Source organism: Trachymyrmex septentrionalis, unplaced genomic scaffold (genome assembly GCF_001594115.1).
Source record: "Trachymyrmex septentrionalis isolate Tsep2-gDNA-1 unplaced genomic scaffold, Tsep1.0 scaffold1, whole genome shotgun sequence".
NCBI classification, from domain to species: domain Eukaryota; kingdom Metazoa; phylum Arthropoda; class Insecta; order Hymenoptera; family Formicidae; genus Trachymyrmex; species Trachymyrmex septentrionalis.
In genome coordinates this window covers 346,531-363,738 of record NW_017304123.1, presented here as the reverse complement: position 1 = coordinate 363,738, position 17,208 = coordinate 346,531, and the positions used below count along the sequence as shown (strand labels likewise).

At 30.2% G+C, this 17,208-nt stretch overlaps 1 protein-coding gene across 3 annotated transcripts in view; it reads left to right on the top strand.

Moving 5' to 3' along the window:
• Window positions 1-17,208, top strand: part of LOC108751510 (hormone receptor 4) — a 359,461-nt gene that overhangs the window by 315,357 nt on the left and 26,896 nt on the right. For all 3 annotated transcript variants that reach the window (XM_018491824.1, XM_018491905.1, XM_018491768.1), the window contains exons 7-8: window positions 8,756-8,890; window positions 16,892-17,155. In XM_018491824.1, coding sequence (XP_018347326.1) covers window positions 8,756-8,890; window positions 16,892-17,155 — 399 coding nt within the window. The remainder of the gene's footprint in view (window positions 1-8,755; window positions 8,891-16,891; window positions 17,156-17,208) is intronic.

Genomic DNA, 17,208 nt, shown 5'->3' with positions numbered 1-17,208 from the left:
GTACTAATTTATTTGAATCCGTACATGGAGATTTTATGTTATAAATTTTTTCTATATATTAAATTTATTAATTTTCTATTAGCATAATAAATTAAATATATATGAAACAACTACAAAGCAAGTACATTACGTGTATGTTTGATCGATGCTTATGATCCATATTCAATACTAATAGCGTGAGAAAAAATACAGATTAAACAACTACGATGAAATCAGAATTGTATTATCGATATCTTCGAAGCGACCTGTTGTGCTCGCAAATTGGATCAATCTTTGCGAATAATTTTGCACTCTTTATTGTTGACATATTCTTTCAAAAATAAAGTAATAATAGATTGTATCCGATAATTTTTATTAAACAATTTACCGACTTATTATTATAAAAAAGTTAACAACTTACTTTTATGCTACTCTGACGAATCAGAAAGCAAATAATTAACGTCACAGAAATATTGTTTATACAGGGTGATTGAAAACAATCCAGGTGTCCCTATAGAGACGTATTCTTGACATCATTCTAAAATGATTTCTCCTTTATGAAAATTTTGCCTGACGATTAATTTTCAAATAACAAGAAGAAATAGCGTATCACAAGTCATGTAGAGAAGACGGGCAGGAGCGGCACTCACGGTTAGACGCAGGCGCTTTATGTGAGGGGCGCATACTGATCGAACGCATTTACACGTTTATAAAAACACATTCCTTTTTTCTCCCCTACCATACTATCTCTTTGTCTTTCATACTTTAAATATATTACTTTCATTAAATTATAAATTAAAATGATGAAAAAACCGAAACATACGAAGTAGTTAACAAGAACCGTATAAAAAAACTCACAACAGAACCTTGCTCACTAAATGGAAAAAATGCAATTATGGTTTTCGGAAGATTCACAAACAGAATTGCCCGTTTAGAATAATAATATCATCAATAAGGAGCCCTCTTTATGCATTAGCCTCGTATTTGCACAATATTCTCTATGAAGCTATTCCTAAAGCAGACAGCTATATAAAAAACACCTTCCAATTAGTTAAAAATTTAGAAAGAATGAAAATTGATGACAACCATAAGTTAATTTCATTTGATGTTATCTCACTCTTTACGAACATCCTAATAGAAATAGCTCTAGACTGCATAAATGAAAATTGGAACTTTATTTCTAAAAAACGTAACATACCGAAGGGAAATTTTAGGGGCAGTAAAATTTATTTTAGATTCTACATTTTTTATATTTGACGATATATTTTATAAACAGATCTTCGGAACACCTATGGGCTCTCCACTCTCACTAGTTATTGCTAACTTAATACTGGAGTGACTAGAAAAAATAGCTTTAGCATCTTTCAACAAAGATTTACCTTTTTATTATTGGTACATGGATGACTTGTGTATGGCTGTTCTATCTTCGAAAATTAATAAGATTTCAGACTATTTTAACTCTTTCCACCCGCGCCTGCAATTTACTCTGAAAGTGCAAAGCGACTCGCTTAACTTTCTCGACGTCACAAAAACAAAGAGTTATCTAACATTCGATTGGTATCAGAAGCTTACCTGCTCAGGTAGATTTTTGAATTGCTTTTCCAACCATCCTATTTCTCAGAAGAGGGGTACCATTGTTGGCATGGTGGACAGAGCGTTATTATTTTCCGATCTAAAACGCCATAAGAAAAATCTATCCTATATAATTACGACTCTATTGAAAAATGATTCCTCTGCCTTTTTTTTTGAAACTATAATATAATACATATTAACCATAGAATAAAAATCCTGTCTGAAAGAGGAGTAGCTATTTAAGATTCGATAAATAACGAGAATCAAGAGATTAAATCTTCTTGGTTTACAGTATATTCCCTCGTTTACAGATAAAATTTAAACAACTTAACAATAAAGATGTTAAAATTTCTTTCTTCAATTTCTAAATAAACTAAATAAATTCATAAAAGTTCAAAAAGATCCACAACCACAATCTACAAAAAATAATGTAGTATATAAAATCAAGTGTAAAGATTGTAATGCATCTTATGTCGGTCAGACGGATAGACAATTAAATACGAGAATAAAAGATCGTCGCAATCACTCGCTGGAACACATCTATTTGTTCTATCATAACCGACCATAGATACAATCTGAACACGATTTTGATTGGGATAATGTCAAGATTCTCGATGATGAACCGTGTTATGGCAAGCGTTGTTTAATTTCTGAAATGATTTATGTTAAAAAACAAGAGAGAATAGCCTTAACTTACTACAATACAGAAGGCCTTCATGAATCTTTTATTTACCAATCATAAATAAAATTTAACTTTGAAAAACACATAACTATTTAACGTATAACACATTGTCGTTAGTCATGTCTTGACAGTCGTCACAATCACATACTAATCTTTGTAAACTAGATAATTTTAACGGATCGATAATTTACGATTCTAATGTGAAAATTATTTTAACGACGTTTCATATTATTTTATTCTTGTAATGGCGTATCGACAAATAATTTAATGCGATTTAGACATCAGGAACCACATCGGTGAGTTATGATATCTGGAGAATAAATATTGTTTTATCTTTTTTAATATGATCATAAGATTCTCTATTCATGTATAGAATCTCCAATTGTTTCCTCCACACGGCCGAGCAACCGTTCTGTGAATAATGTTTATCCGACTTGGTAGATTTTTGAACATTCCTAATCACTGAGTGCTCAATGCGTTTAATAGAAATTTGTACAACTGAGGAAGCCGAAACATATATTGTTAGTATACGTTTTTTAACTACGAGTATGTAATCACATATAAGGATAATTTAATTTATGTAATCTTTTTAATTTTGTTATTACAATAATTTTTTAAGATTTATGTAATAATATATTCGTTATGATATTTTAAGAAATACGTTTTTATATTCTTATTCTCATTCGTCCTTTAAACTTTCTACTTATTATTTATACTGAGAGTCTTATACTTTTGTTAATTTAGAATGATGAAATTAAAATGAATATTGAATCCTTTGAGTATCGGATTGTTTTTCAATTACATTGATAAAATTGTTAGAGAAATATAAAAGAGCGAAATTAAACAATTATTATGTGCGATTATAAAACTATTATTGACATACAAATCAATCAATTTTAGTACCTTCACCTTTGTAACATATATCAAGATCAAGGTTGAAGAGGTGTCTCCTAATGTAAAGGAATACCTACAATTAAGTCTAACCAGTCGAATTGTAAGAAGCGCTCTTATAAACAATTGTTTGATTTGTACGCAAATAATAGTTTTATAATGTTTATCGCACATTATTGTCTAATTTCGCTCTTTTACGATATTTCTCTAATTTCATCAATGTAATTAAAAAATAACTCAATATTCAAAAGGTTTAATATTCATTTTAATTTTATCATTCTAATTTATAATTTAACGAAATTAGCAGTTTAAAGTACGCAAATCTAAAGTACGTGAAAGACAAAGAGATAGTGTGGTAGAGAAAAAACATAAGAAAAAACGTCTTTTTATAAACGTATGAATGCGTCCGATCAGTATGCGTCCCGCGCGTAAAGTGCCCAAGTCTAAATGTGAGCGCCGCTCCTGCCCATCTCCTCTACGCGGCCCGTAATACGCTATTTCTTCTTGTAATTCGAAAACTAATTTTCAGATAAAATTTTCGTAAAGAAAAAGTCGTCTTAAAATTGTGTCAGGAATACATCTCTACAGGGACACTAGGTTGTTTCGGATCACCCTGTATATCGAAACAGTAACATTTAAGAGAAAAAAAGAAATTCATCGTTATATAAGAAGGAGATTCAATAAAATTTGAATAGCATGCAGTTTGATATTTAAGGAAATAGTAGGAGTATATATTAAAGTATTACGATATAGGTCGTTTCTTCTGATATACGTTGCCAATACTGAAAATCTACAGTACTGAAATTCACATTACATAGGATAAAGAACAATTGCCTAAATCGCACTACCTCTCTTAAAAATTCAATTATGTATTTAATTACATTCTTATATATGAGTTATTTAAGAACTATATGGTATCATGGTAGCAATTTCGTTTACATTCGTGACATGAAGCGCAATAGAAGTGTTGTTATTTACGTAAATAAAAAAATATAAAATGATAGCGTTGCTATTTTTCAACGTAGCGGAATTACAGAAAGTATAAGTTAAATAGCCTAAGTCTTGATCATTTCATAATTCGAATATTATTAAAATTAAATTAATAGAATTAAAGTTTGCTTTACATTTTTGTAAGTTAAATAAATAAAAGTTTTAAAAATGCTTCCTAAATTGCACTATAATGTAATTCCTACAATCTAATCTTCTAAATCGCACGTTTAATATTTTTACATTTTTATTCCATTTATTATTATATAAAAATGTATACAGAGTGTCTCTGCATATAGTGCCAAAACTACAGCTACAGCGGCTTTTAGTTCATGAAACCAAATTGAAAATGTCTAAAAACATATGTCCGATTTCGAACGATTTCAAACTTACAAAATATTGAAGTAAGAAAATGAATCGTACTAAATGTTGTTTAATGTTCGTTATTTTAAATACGATAAAAAAAGCCAAAATCAGTCAAATTTTGGATGTTACAAATAATACATTATATATTCTTTTATTAAATCAATTTATTCCAAATATAATTACGAGCCGATAACATTCGATTTCAATACAATCATTCTGAAACGCTACTAATACCGCTTAAATTAAATTAGAAAGAAAGAAAGAAAGAAAGAAAGAAAGAAAGAAAGAAAGAAAGTAAGAAATTTTGCGAAAAATATTAGCCAGGATTTGAACCTAGAACCTCTCAACTTTCGGGGAAAAAAAGGTTCTTTCTTTCTAATTTAATTTAGGGGAGAGATTAGTAGCGTTTCAGAATGATTGTTGAAATCGAATGTTATCGGCTCCCAATTATATGTGGAATAAATTGATTTAATAAAAGAATATATTGTGTATAATATTATTTGTAACATCCAAAATTTTTTATCGATCTTAGCTTTCTTTATCGTATTTGATATAATATTCACATATACGGTCGTGCTTAAAATTCGTTATTTTATTTAATGCTTTACAAAAAATGTTGAAAATTTCAAAAATTCTTCCGTCGACTTCAGCTTTCCACACTTTCTGACACGAATTAATAAATTGTTTCGGACTTGATGACAATTATTTAGAGTTTCGCGGATGATATCGGCAGCGTATTAAGTATCAATTGTCATAATTGTTCTGCATTCTGAATTTCATGCTAGCCTAAATTATTAGATCTTTCATTCGTCCTCAAAGAAAACGATCCAGTGATATAAGGTCGGAACTTTTCGCTGGCCATTTAATAGGAGCGTCTTGGCCTCTTCCAATCTAGTGATGGGGAAAGAAGTTCGCACAAGAAGTCATCCTTAATGTGTGATTGTTTACACTTTGGGGACGAATGAAAGATTTAACGATTCTAGTCTATCAAAAAAAATTCAGGATTCAACAGAATAATGAATATTAAATAATATTTACTATTTATATTTTCTTACTTTAACATTCCATAACTCCGAAACCGTTCGGAATCGGACAAATGTTTATTAGACATTTTCAACTTTTTACGTGCTGAAACCGCTATAGCAGTTTTGGCACTGTATGCAGAGATACCCTGTATTGTAAACTTACAAAGTATTTATTTTGTTTCATATAGAAACTTCTTAAATTACTTCCTGAAATTATCCTATGTTTCAGAAATTATGAAAAATATATTCTTAAATTTTTGAAGGTGGTAAACGTGAAGGTTAATTTCAATTTCATAAATGAAAACCCGTATTTTTTATTGCAGACTGAAACCTCTTAGATGTTGTTCAAGATTATGATCTGGACATTTGTCAAGATCAAAGTTATTGAAGGTTGTTCCTCTTATTTTCATTTTTACATAAAAATATATAATAATTTTTAGTGCAAAAATGAAAATAAGAGGAACAACCTCCAATGATCTTAATTTTGACAAATGTTATCCAGATCATGATCTTGAACATTCAAAAGGTTTTAGCCATCGATCGGACACCTTGGGTAATGCTAATATCGGCAGTACTGTAATTTGCAAGCCTTATAACTCGAAAAATAATGAAAATGAATTAGAGTGTTTTGGAAAGCTCTCGAAATGATCTACAAGAATATGCAATGAAAAGTAGGGGATTCCATTTAAGAAATGAAGATAACTTTCACGTGATTTTCAAGCAACTATTCAAGGTCAAATTAATAACACCATCTTATGTTCCCCTCAAAGCCATACAACTTTTGTCTGAAACATTTTTTTCTAAGATCAAAAATAAAAAAGTTATTTGGGATGGGACATTAAAATGGGACATCCCGTATCCTATAAATTTTAATACTGGCAGTCTATATTGGAATACGATTATAACGTTGTGTATATCTTTTCAAAATATAATTGCATTATAATATCTAAGAATGATATAAATTTAATTTATTTTAGTCATTACTTTGTAATTAAAAACGTAAAGTATCTTGATGCAAATCGTTGAGTAATAGTAGTACTATACGAGGCAAATAGCAAATTCGACATGCGTCGATCCGTTTCCTCCGCACCGATCTTGGAATGAATGAACTCACCGTCGCAATTTCACTTTCTTACGACTCAGCTTGTGCAAGCCTCAAGGTTTCCCACATTACGAAAGCCAATAGATAAAACGAGCGAATAGCATGCTCGCGAAAATCAGCCAATCGTCATCGCATTTGTGTTCATCTATACACTTCTTATACAATACGAGATTCTTATATAACTTACAAAATTGTATGTCTCCGTAAAGCAGTTTTTCAATACTATGTATGTAGTTTTTTACAAACAACGTAAATATATCTTTATGATTAATTGATGAAATATATTATATAGTGAAAAATTATTTACTGAAATCATTTGAAAGCCGTATATTATATATGTATATGTATATATATATATATCAATTATAAATTATAATACGGATATAATTTCATAACTAAATTTACCTTCAATAAAATTAATTTTTCCTATATTGCAATTTTGGTATACTAAAAATATCATCTCCGATTTTCTCAAGTGGGATGATTAGCGTGAGTATTGGAAAAATATGCGTGTTATGATTATATGAGCAAACGAGGGAATTGTCGCGATCGTTCAAATGGTCCGGTAGAGGCCATTGCCAAAAGTGAAACCGATGCCGGTAAAATCGAGTAAATATTGACCATGGTGGTGCTCCATTAAAGAGGTCACTTTCGAGCCGCGGCCGAGTCATCATACGTGAGATGCACAATGAAACCACATTTTTAAAGTGAATTTTATGCAAGATAAGAAAAAGATCTCAAACAACGGAATCACTTTCTTTAAGAAGAAAAATATTTATTGTTTTTAGTTGCGAAAATTACGTGAAAAAAATTATTTGATTATTTACTTAATTTCAGTTGAGCTGTTGTGAAGATTAACATACACACACTCTTATCTTTATTTTATTAGAAGATAATCTGCACATAAAAAATTTCTATAGAACTAATTTTTACTTAAATTCTTAATTATGAATATTTTATATAAATATTTAAAAAGCTTTTAAAGAGAATTACTCCATCATATAATATTCATTAAATTTTACTAAATATCTTATATATTTAAATATTTAGAAAAAAGGATAAGCTTTGTTATAATTTAATTATAAAAATGGAGATTATAAGACATTATACATATATTATATATGAAACATTTTTAATATAATTTCTATTAAATATATATACTTGTATCTCTCATATCATTTCGTATCATTTCGTTACAATTTCGCTAATAATTATTATAAAAAAAAATTTATCTTTATACATAATATATTTCTAAACACATCAAGGTGCACATAATTCAGTTATATCAATGAACTTTACTAATTTTTACTGAAATAATATCGAATATCTTTTTATCATAACGAAGTATCACGTCAATCGTTGTTCGTCATCGTCACTGCTGCTGGAAACGTCATTGCGAGCGACGCAGGTAGGGACAATAGAAAATCAGCAGCAGCCGGTGCCAAGGACGGGCAGTTCTCCGGCGGTTTCGTAACTCGTGAAAGTCTGCACGGGGGACAGTGACCTCACCCTCTCTCTCCTTCTCGCGCGTCCTCTTCTGTATATCTTCTCCCTTATATCCTCCGCGAAACTTTGGTCCTTTCCTATCGAGCGCCTTCAACTGCAAACGTGTCCCACGGTTCTCCATGAGATAGTCACTTTATGCATGAATCTTATCCGACAAAGCGACCAGCTTTCCCTGAAGTCAGAAACCAATTTGATAGGTTTCTTTCGTTTTCTTTTTCTCTTTCTCTTTCTATCTCGCTCACATACACTCCGTACCCGATCTCGAGGAAATGTCTCGAGATTCAAAAGGTTAGTGAAAGGTTTAGTCTATCGATTGGATGCGCGGCCGGCCAACTCGAATTTCGCGCAACAGAGGAAGTGCTGGCGGAATTAACGTGCGAATCTTTTCAGAATAACTTTTTTGCTTTATGAAAAAATTTCAAGATCACGTAAATAAGATTGAAAGCCCGACGTGTGAGATACTATATGTATAACTGATAAAAATTGATTCAAACAGCAATGTATATACGTCTAAGAAAATTACTACTAATTTTAATCAACATTCTAGACGCATAACTAAAATATTTAACAAATGCAAATAGTATATTATCTTGATAAAAAAATATTATGTGGATAGATTTTATATATTAACTTTGTATGTTTAAGGTGGTGCACTTACGACAAAGGTTAGACAACGCAGTTAGCAGTTCGAGGGATCGAGTATTTCCTTTGGACGCAACCTTAACCATGATTCAAACCCTTATAGACTGCGACGAGTTCCAAGATATCGCCACATTGAGGGTATGTGAGAATACGTCCTTTTATAATAAAACATATAATGTACATAATGTAAATTGCATAATTTCTATTAAGACATTAATATAATTAATGTAAACATTGACATAATTTTTTTCCACGAAAAATATATGTTTTTCTAATGTGCAGTACATAAGATTAATTTCAAAAATTACTTAATCTAATCAACGTTTATTTCGATAAACAATAGCAATTCAATGAATAATCTGTTTCTCCAAACCAGTGCTGAGACTTTACTTGCCGATCGGCATTTAGGCTGCGCGCGGGTTAATAAAGTAAGAGGCATGAACCAATTTGAAAATCGGCTGAAATGTGCAAGTAAATCCCAGCACTGCTCTAAACTGATCCGTTTGAATGAAATATTAAGTCTGTTTCTTTATTCCTACACTAGACTGCATTTGAACTCTCTTTCTTGCTTTCGCGAAATATATTATATATCCATTTCACTTTATGTTCTAAAAGCGTACACTAGTTCAGCCACAAAAAATAGATCCATTATTTAAATGAGACAAATTCTATTTTTAGTGAGAGCAGATCTAGTGCTTAAATATTTTGATGTGAATTTATGTACATACGGCATCACAAATATAATAGATGATTAGTCATTATGTAAGCAGAACTTAAAGATGATTTACGTGTCACTGACACATCACTAGATATTACTACATTGATATCTCATTCACGCATGCTACATATATACATAAATTTTCGTATAACATTAACGATTTGATTAGACATCTAAGTCCAATTCTAAGAACTCCACGTTGCTTCTTTATGCAAACTACTAGTTTGTGGATTATTATTTCATAAGTACAGATTGCACAGCTTTTACAAAACAAATATTGTAACGATATAATAACTCTCTAAAGCGCTATATTGGACTAAAAAATGGTAAAAATCTCAATTTGAAAACTCCACCTCACAGACATACACATATATTTACTCATTAAGGCCCATACAGCCGTGATAACGCCAAACTGAATACGTGATTTATAGCATAAGCGAAAAAAAAATTACCCACGTTTTTTTGCAAAGGTGATTGTTTAAATGATAATTGTTTAAACAAATTGTTTAAAAATATCCATTTTTTGCATAAACAAATACCGGATCGAAAAAATATCAAGAATAAAAGTTTCTTGTTTTCGAACGTAGAATTGAATGGCACTTTTAGTTTTTTAAATAAAAATAGGCATTTTTAAACAATTTGTTTAAACAATTACTATTTAAATAATTTTGCAAAACGAAAAAACACGAGTAATTTTTTTTTCCTTGTGCTATGAATCATGTATTCAATTTGGCGTTATCACGGCTGTATTATTAGACATGAGCCTTAATGAGTTAATACATGTATTATATTTTAATCCTGGAAAAGGATTTTCAAATCTGTAAAAGAGGAAAAAAATAATTGTTATACAAAAATTATATAGTTTAGTCGATAATATAGGTGGCCTCCTCGTTCCTTCTCCGATACTCATGCAACTTTGTATGTAAGGTATTTGTGACGCTATATGTACATATCCAATTCTGCAAACCGTGAACCGAAACTTTTTTGATTTTGAAACGCAATTATGAACAGAACTAGAATATTAAAGTAATATCACATCCTAGCAAACGAGAATGGATTGAAATGGATTCAGATTTTTAGAAATACGGATTCACGAATATTAAAATGAATCCTTTCCAAATCAGAATGCATTTTAATTCCTTTATAGGAATTGTATAGAGCATTTCTATATTTCTATATCTTTCAATCTAAAAATAATATTAGCATTTTCTGTATATCGTGAATTGTTCAACTTAAAATTCTGAATCGGAAATGCAGTTTTTTAATTCAATGAAATAAAAAAAATTTTTATCAGTATAAAGTTTTTATTTAAAAATGAATCATAAATGTTACTTAATTTATTTAAAATTATGAGTAGGAAATTTTTCGTGTTAATCCAACTAAATTCAAAAAAACTTATAAAATAAGTTATGTTCTTTTCTCTTTAATTAGAAATAAAAATGTTAATACTCGTAAATCAAACCGAACACATCCCGAATATTACTCTGATTGCGGCGCGAGATTGGCCAAGCGAGATTAGGTTATTCGACTCTTCCTCAATGTTGTCTCATAGTAATGTAAATTGTTTATATTTCATTATATATGTTAAATGATGATTATATATGTTAAATGATATTTTTATTGTATTTATGTAATTTCGTGCGGTGGATTAGCTGGTTATAATTGAAGTACACAATAAATAACATTCTTATCAATTGAAGAAATGATGTAGCAGTAAGTAACGCAGAAGATTCATAATCCAGAGATCCCAGGTTCAAATCCCACTAAGGTGCTTTCTTTAATATCAAATTGAAATAATTAATTTCAGGTATAATTATTATAAATGTCTTAAGAATAAAATTTGTAAGTCTTAAATATAAATAACATTTTTTTTTTAATATTAAACTAGTGTCAGCTCGGATCCACTTCATTTCAATCCATTTCAATCCATTTTCATGAATTTAAAATATGCATTCAAAAAATTTTAATTTATTTTAATCCATTCTCGTTTATTGGGTAAGATTTTAGGAACCGTAAACTATTAAAAAGCTTAAATGCGTATCAACACTTTACAGTCCTCGAAATCTTATCCATATTGAATTTTTTTGCGTCGATGGCTGCGTTTTGGCTCCGGAGTTCAAATTGGACAAGCCTGAAGTAGCATTTCGATCTCGATCTCCGCGCAAAGAAAATAGTCCGTGCGCTCTATTCATTATTTTACATACTGAAGATGGCCACATCTTGGCCGAAACGTTTATGTTTATTTGATGAAATTTAAAATATATGGACTTTCGTTACTGATATCCTGTGGCTTTTTTGCTCTTTTATTTATAGATTGTATATTTAAGTCATATTTTGTAAATTTAAAATAATAACACTGCTGATTGAATAATACGGAACGAAAAGAAATATAAAATTCCTACAATAGTATATTATAGAAATTGAATTATTTAATTGAATTATTTAAAGCAAAGATCTAGCTTTGACCGTTATAGGCTTAAATAACGTATGCTTACTTATTGTGTATTCACATTATGGTCTTAATAAATTATTTATTAATCTAAATGTCTTAGAAATAAAATTTGTAACACTTAAATATGAAACAATAATACAATAAAAATAAAGCACTCAAAGAAAGGTTTTTTCGATTCAAATAAATGTTTGTTTGCTATATGATTAAAGAAAATTTTCTTTGATTTAAATGTCTTTTTTTTTTATTTAAACATTATTTTTTGGAATTACTTTTATTTCTTATGTTGAATTATTTTTTGAATTTAAATAAAAAAACTTGTTTGATTTAAAAAAATTATGTTTAAATCAAAGAAATTTTTTCTTTAACTGTATAGCAAAGAAATATTTCTTTGAATTGAAAAAATCTTTCTCTGAGTGAGGGCTCTAAATAATAAAAATTAAAAATATAAAATAACAGGGTATTTAGGAGTAAACCACAAAACTTGTTGCGTGAAACAAATTAATTTTCTCTCAAGTACTCATATAAAATCGTTCAAATCTCATAACATAACTGATAAATTAGAAATCTTGACATATTTCGACTACGTGATCGAGCGCCCTCTTCAGAAAAAGCTAAAAAATTGAAATACATAATGGACCTATTCTTTTTAGCTAAAGTTCTTGCACCTTCTTCGGTTTATCTCAAGTAGAACATTAAGTCACGATAACTATCAAAATGACATTAAAATAAATCGGAAATTAAGTTGTTTCCAGAGTAATGAGAGCTATCCATATGACAGTTGGAAGACTGTGTGGAGAAATCTGCGTGTGCGATCGTGGATTAAATATAATCGGAACAGATGCGTTACTGAGTTAAAAAAACAAGTAAATCAGTCAGTGTAATAATAAAATCTACATAATAAATTATTGTTACAAACTAAATTATCTACAGTCAGAGAATAAAATTAAATATAAATGAATTAAATTAAATATAGGGTGTTTCATAAATGCATTTCAATACTTTAGGAGATAAATCTATATACTAAAATAAGTAAAAAACGTCATATGAACATATGTCTTACATATTTTAGTTTTCAAATTATAGATGATTAAGGATCTCTTTTACTAACCTCGATTAAGCTAACCGACGGTTACATGAGGCTTGTCCAGCATACTCATGTTAATGTAACTGTCAGTTAGCAACTGAGGTTGGTGGAAGAGATCCCAAGAAAATGTTTGAAATGCCCACCTTGTGCGTCAACGCACTACTGCATACCTTAGCATTGAGTTCCGCACTCGTTCAAAAATACCAGGTATTCTTTGAATAATTTCAAATCCATTTCGTATCTTTTCTCGCAGATCATCCACATTGTTTACCAGTGTTGAATACACAATAGATTTTAAATGGCCCCAAAAATAAAAATCTAATGGATTGAAATCAGGAGATCATGGAGATCGATATATTAAATGTATGTCGGCTATTTCAGCATAAATGTACATTACCATTTTACCGCTTTTAGAACAATATTTAGAATAATAACTCGCGAGCTTAAGATACCGACTGTCTGAAATTTTATCCAATTTGTGTTAAATGGATATTGTTTGTAAACATTAAATAATGTTGAAACATGCTAAGCTGTACAATAACGTGTGTTGATCCACATGGTGGACATTTAGAACATTTTCCTTAATCATCCATAACTTGAAAACCTCGTTGAAAACTAAAATATGTAGGACATATAATGTTCATACCCAGGTAGCAAGCTACGTCATTTTGTCGTCATTTTGACGTCAGCTTGCTCTCTCTTTACCAGAATATGACGTTTTTTTATTTATTTTAATGTATAGATTTAGCTTCTGAAATATTGACATATATGTATAATAATATGATAAATATATGTCAATGTACATCCTGTATAATATTAGTGTTTGTCTGTTGTCGTTTACACTTATTTAATTTAATTTATTATGTTATATTTAATTTAATTTATTTATATTTAATTTTATTCTTTGACTATAGATGCAATAACTTATTATGGTAAATGTTCAGTATAACGCTCCCACCTTCAATTTTCCTGTAATTTTGTAAATTTGTGTATCTTTACAAATACATTATCATTTTCTAACTTACGACATCAAAAAACTTTAAAATTAAATTAGAAAAATAAGATTTGTCCGACAATTTTTCTTCTCGGAACATATTTTACACATGAAAATACATAAAAATACACAGTGGGAGCGTTATACTGATTATTTACCTTTATTATACAGTTTTTTTATTATTACACTGACTGATTTACTTGTTTTTAACTCATTAACGCATTTGTTATGTCTGATTATATTTCGTCCATGATTGCATACCCACATTTCTCCACATGATTTTCCAACCATTATGTGAGCAGTTGTCATTAGCATTGTCCGTTTTGTCTCTTAGGAGCTGCTCGGAATCGCTCCGAACGAATTCAGCGTATTTGAAATGTAGGATTCATCGTTATGATGAATATCGGACATCTTATGACAAATGTCGTATGTAGTGTGTATCCTACATTTCAAGTACGCTGGGTTCGTTCGGAGCGATTCCGAGCAGCTCCCGAGAAACAAAACGAAACAACACTATTATATATGCTTGATTACTCTGGAAACAACTTAACCAAAAAACGTTTTTCTTTTGAGAGGATGGAGTCTTATTATTTCAACTTATCGGCTTTTTCTGAAGAGAGCGCTCAATCATGTAGCCTAAACATATAAAAATTTCTAATTTATAAATTATGAGGTTTGAACAATTTTGATTATATTGAGAGAAAATATAATTTGTTTTACGCAACAAGTTCTGCAGTTGGCTCTTAAATACACTGTTATTTTATATTTTTAATCTTTAAAAATATTAGTTTTTTTTTTTTCCCCGAAAATTACTAGTGTTAGCTCGGATCCAATTCATTTTAATCCATTCTCATTTACTGGGATATTAAATTGACAAGCAATTTAATAACATTGATGCTATAATATATATAGAGTATCCCAAAAGTTTTTGCTAATCGCTTTTGTGTAGATAGAGCGGACTAAACTGAGTCGAAAAGTCCTTTACCATTTTGCAATTTTCACAATAGTTAACAAGATATTAATTACTAAAAATTGCCAAATATTGCTTGAATAATTTTTTACTCAAATACCATTAACTTCACAGAAAAACTAAAAGAGACAAAAATCATTTATTTTTTTCTCATAGAATTCTAAGAATTTTTTCAGAATTTTTTATTACTGCAACTTTTTAGTACTGCATGTTCTTATTTTTACCAATATAAGAAAATACAGTATTAAAAAATTCTGAAAAAATTCTCAGAACTTTATGAGAAGAAAATTAATGATTTTTGTCTGTTGCAGCTTTTCTATAAAGTTGATAGTATTTGAGTAAAAAATTATTCAAGACCAATATATTTGCCAATTTTTAATAATTAATAGCTTGTTAACTATTGCGAAAATTGCAAAATAATAGAGGACTTTTTGACTCAGTTTAGCCCGCTCTATCTACACAAAAGCGATTGGTAAAAACTTCGGGACACCCTATATATATATTATATTAACTATTGCGGTAGAGCGGACTAAACTGAATCGAAAAGTCCTCTACCATTTTGTAATAGTTAACGAGATATTAACGTTTAAAGATAGCCGAATACGCGTGTTCACCCGACTTACTTTTGCCGAAGGTAATGGCCCATCGAGCGCACTGCACGCGGGCCGCGAGGAGCGGGGATAGCCTAGCAGACGCGCCGCGCCGTTCGAACTTACATTAGAGGCTCGCGGCGGTGAGCAGGGCGCTTGCTCCACTCCCCGCGCTCCAAGTTATCCATGGCGGATATTCAGCGCTTTAAAAATAATATCTTGATTGCGAAAATTGGGAAATGATCAAGAACTGTTGGAAAAAACTCAGTTTAGTTCGTTCTGAAGCGTGCACATGTACATACAGAAAAATGTCAAATAAATATTATTTGTCATAAATTTGATTTAAATAACCCAAAAATAGCGATTTTGATCATGTTCATCGATTTATTGCTAACAACGAAATTTTTTCCTGCCTATTTTGCATACGGCATCTTAAAGTTCTAGTTTTCATTTTTAAGATCACTTGTGGTTTGTATCTGTATGATTTTTTTTCGCAATGATATCAAAATTTGAAGTTGAAAAATCTATAGCATATCATCCTTTCTACTTTTGTGAGTAAGTCTCAAATTTTATGAACATAAAATTTAGTGAAATTTACGATTCGATGACCTCGGTATGACTTTGGATCAAGATCATAAAGTAAAAAGTTCAATAAAGGCAAAATTCGAAAATGATTCCAGCTAAAACAAAATCTAACAAGATCAAGTGACAGATTTTGTTAGACTTTTCACTATGACCTTGAACTATGACAAACACACTATGACAAACCACAATTGATTTTAAAAATAAAAGTAGTATTTTAAGTTGCTATATGCAAAATTGGCAGAAAAAAATTTCGTTGTTAGTAATAAATCGATAAAAATCACTATTTTTGAACTATTTAAATCAAATTATCTCGGTAATCTGACGTGATAGACTAATTCTGCGGCCGGATTCGAATTCAAAGCACAAAATTACATAAGAAACGACTTCTACTTTCCAGAACGCAGGAACAGAAGACTTGTATAATTTGATGTTAATAAGAATTTTAAAATTGCGAATAATTTATTGCGAAAATATTACCTTAACTAAGATTTGAACCTGGAATTCTTTGCGGGTGTTTTCTCAATTCGATCATCGAGGTTTCGACAATATTTATTGCAATAATCAATAAGTAATGAAAGAACATCGTATTTCAAGGAATGATGATTAAACAATTATCCGCTTTGATCGAAAATAGGATTTCTTTTATTTAATTAGGTTTATTCTCATCGCTCCAATTCCAATATAGTAAACCCTCGAACAAATAATTACGCTCCAAGATTTGTACATAGCCATTGTTTGCGTTACAGAACTTGGACGAGCTGCTGGACCATAATTCAGATTTAAGTGACAAGCTGTGTCAGATAGGAGACAGCATAGTGTACAAGTTGGTGCAGTGGACCAAAAGGTTACCGTTTTACCTTGAGCTGCCGGTCGAAGTTCACACGAGGTTGCTCACCCACAAGTGGCATGAACTTCTTGTGCTGACCACATCTGCCTACCAAGCAATGCACGGTCATCATAGGTTGACAAATGTCGCTACTGACGGGACGGGTGCAGACTTTATGCAAGAAGTAATTACATTTTACGATAATTTATGAGCCTATACATTTTATAAAAATATATA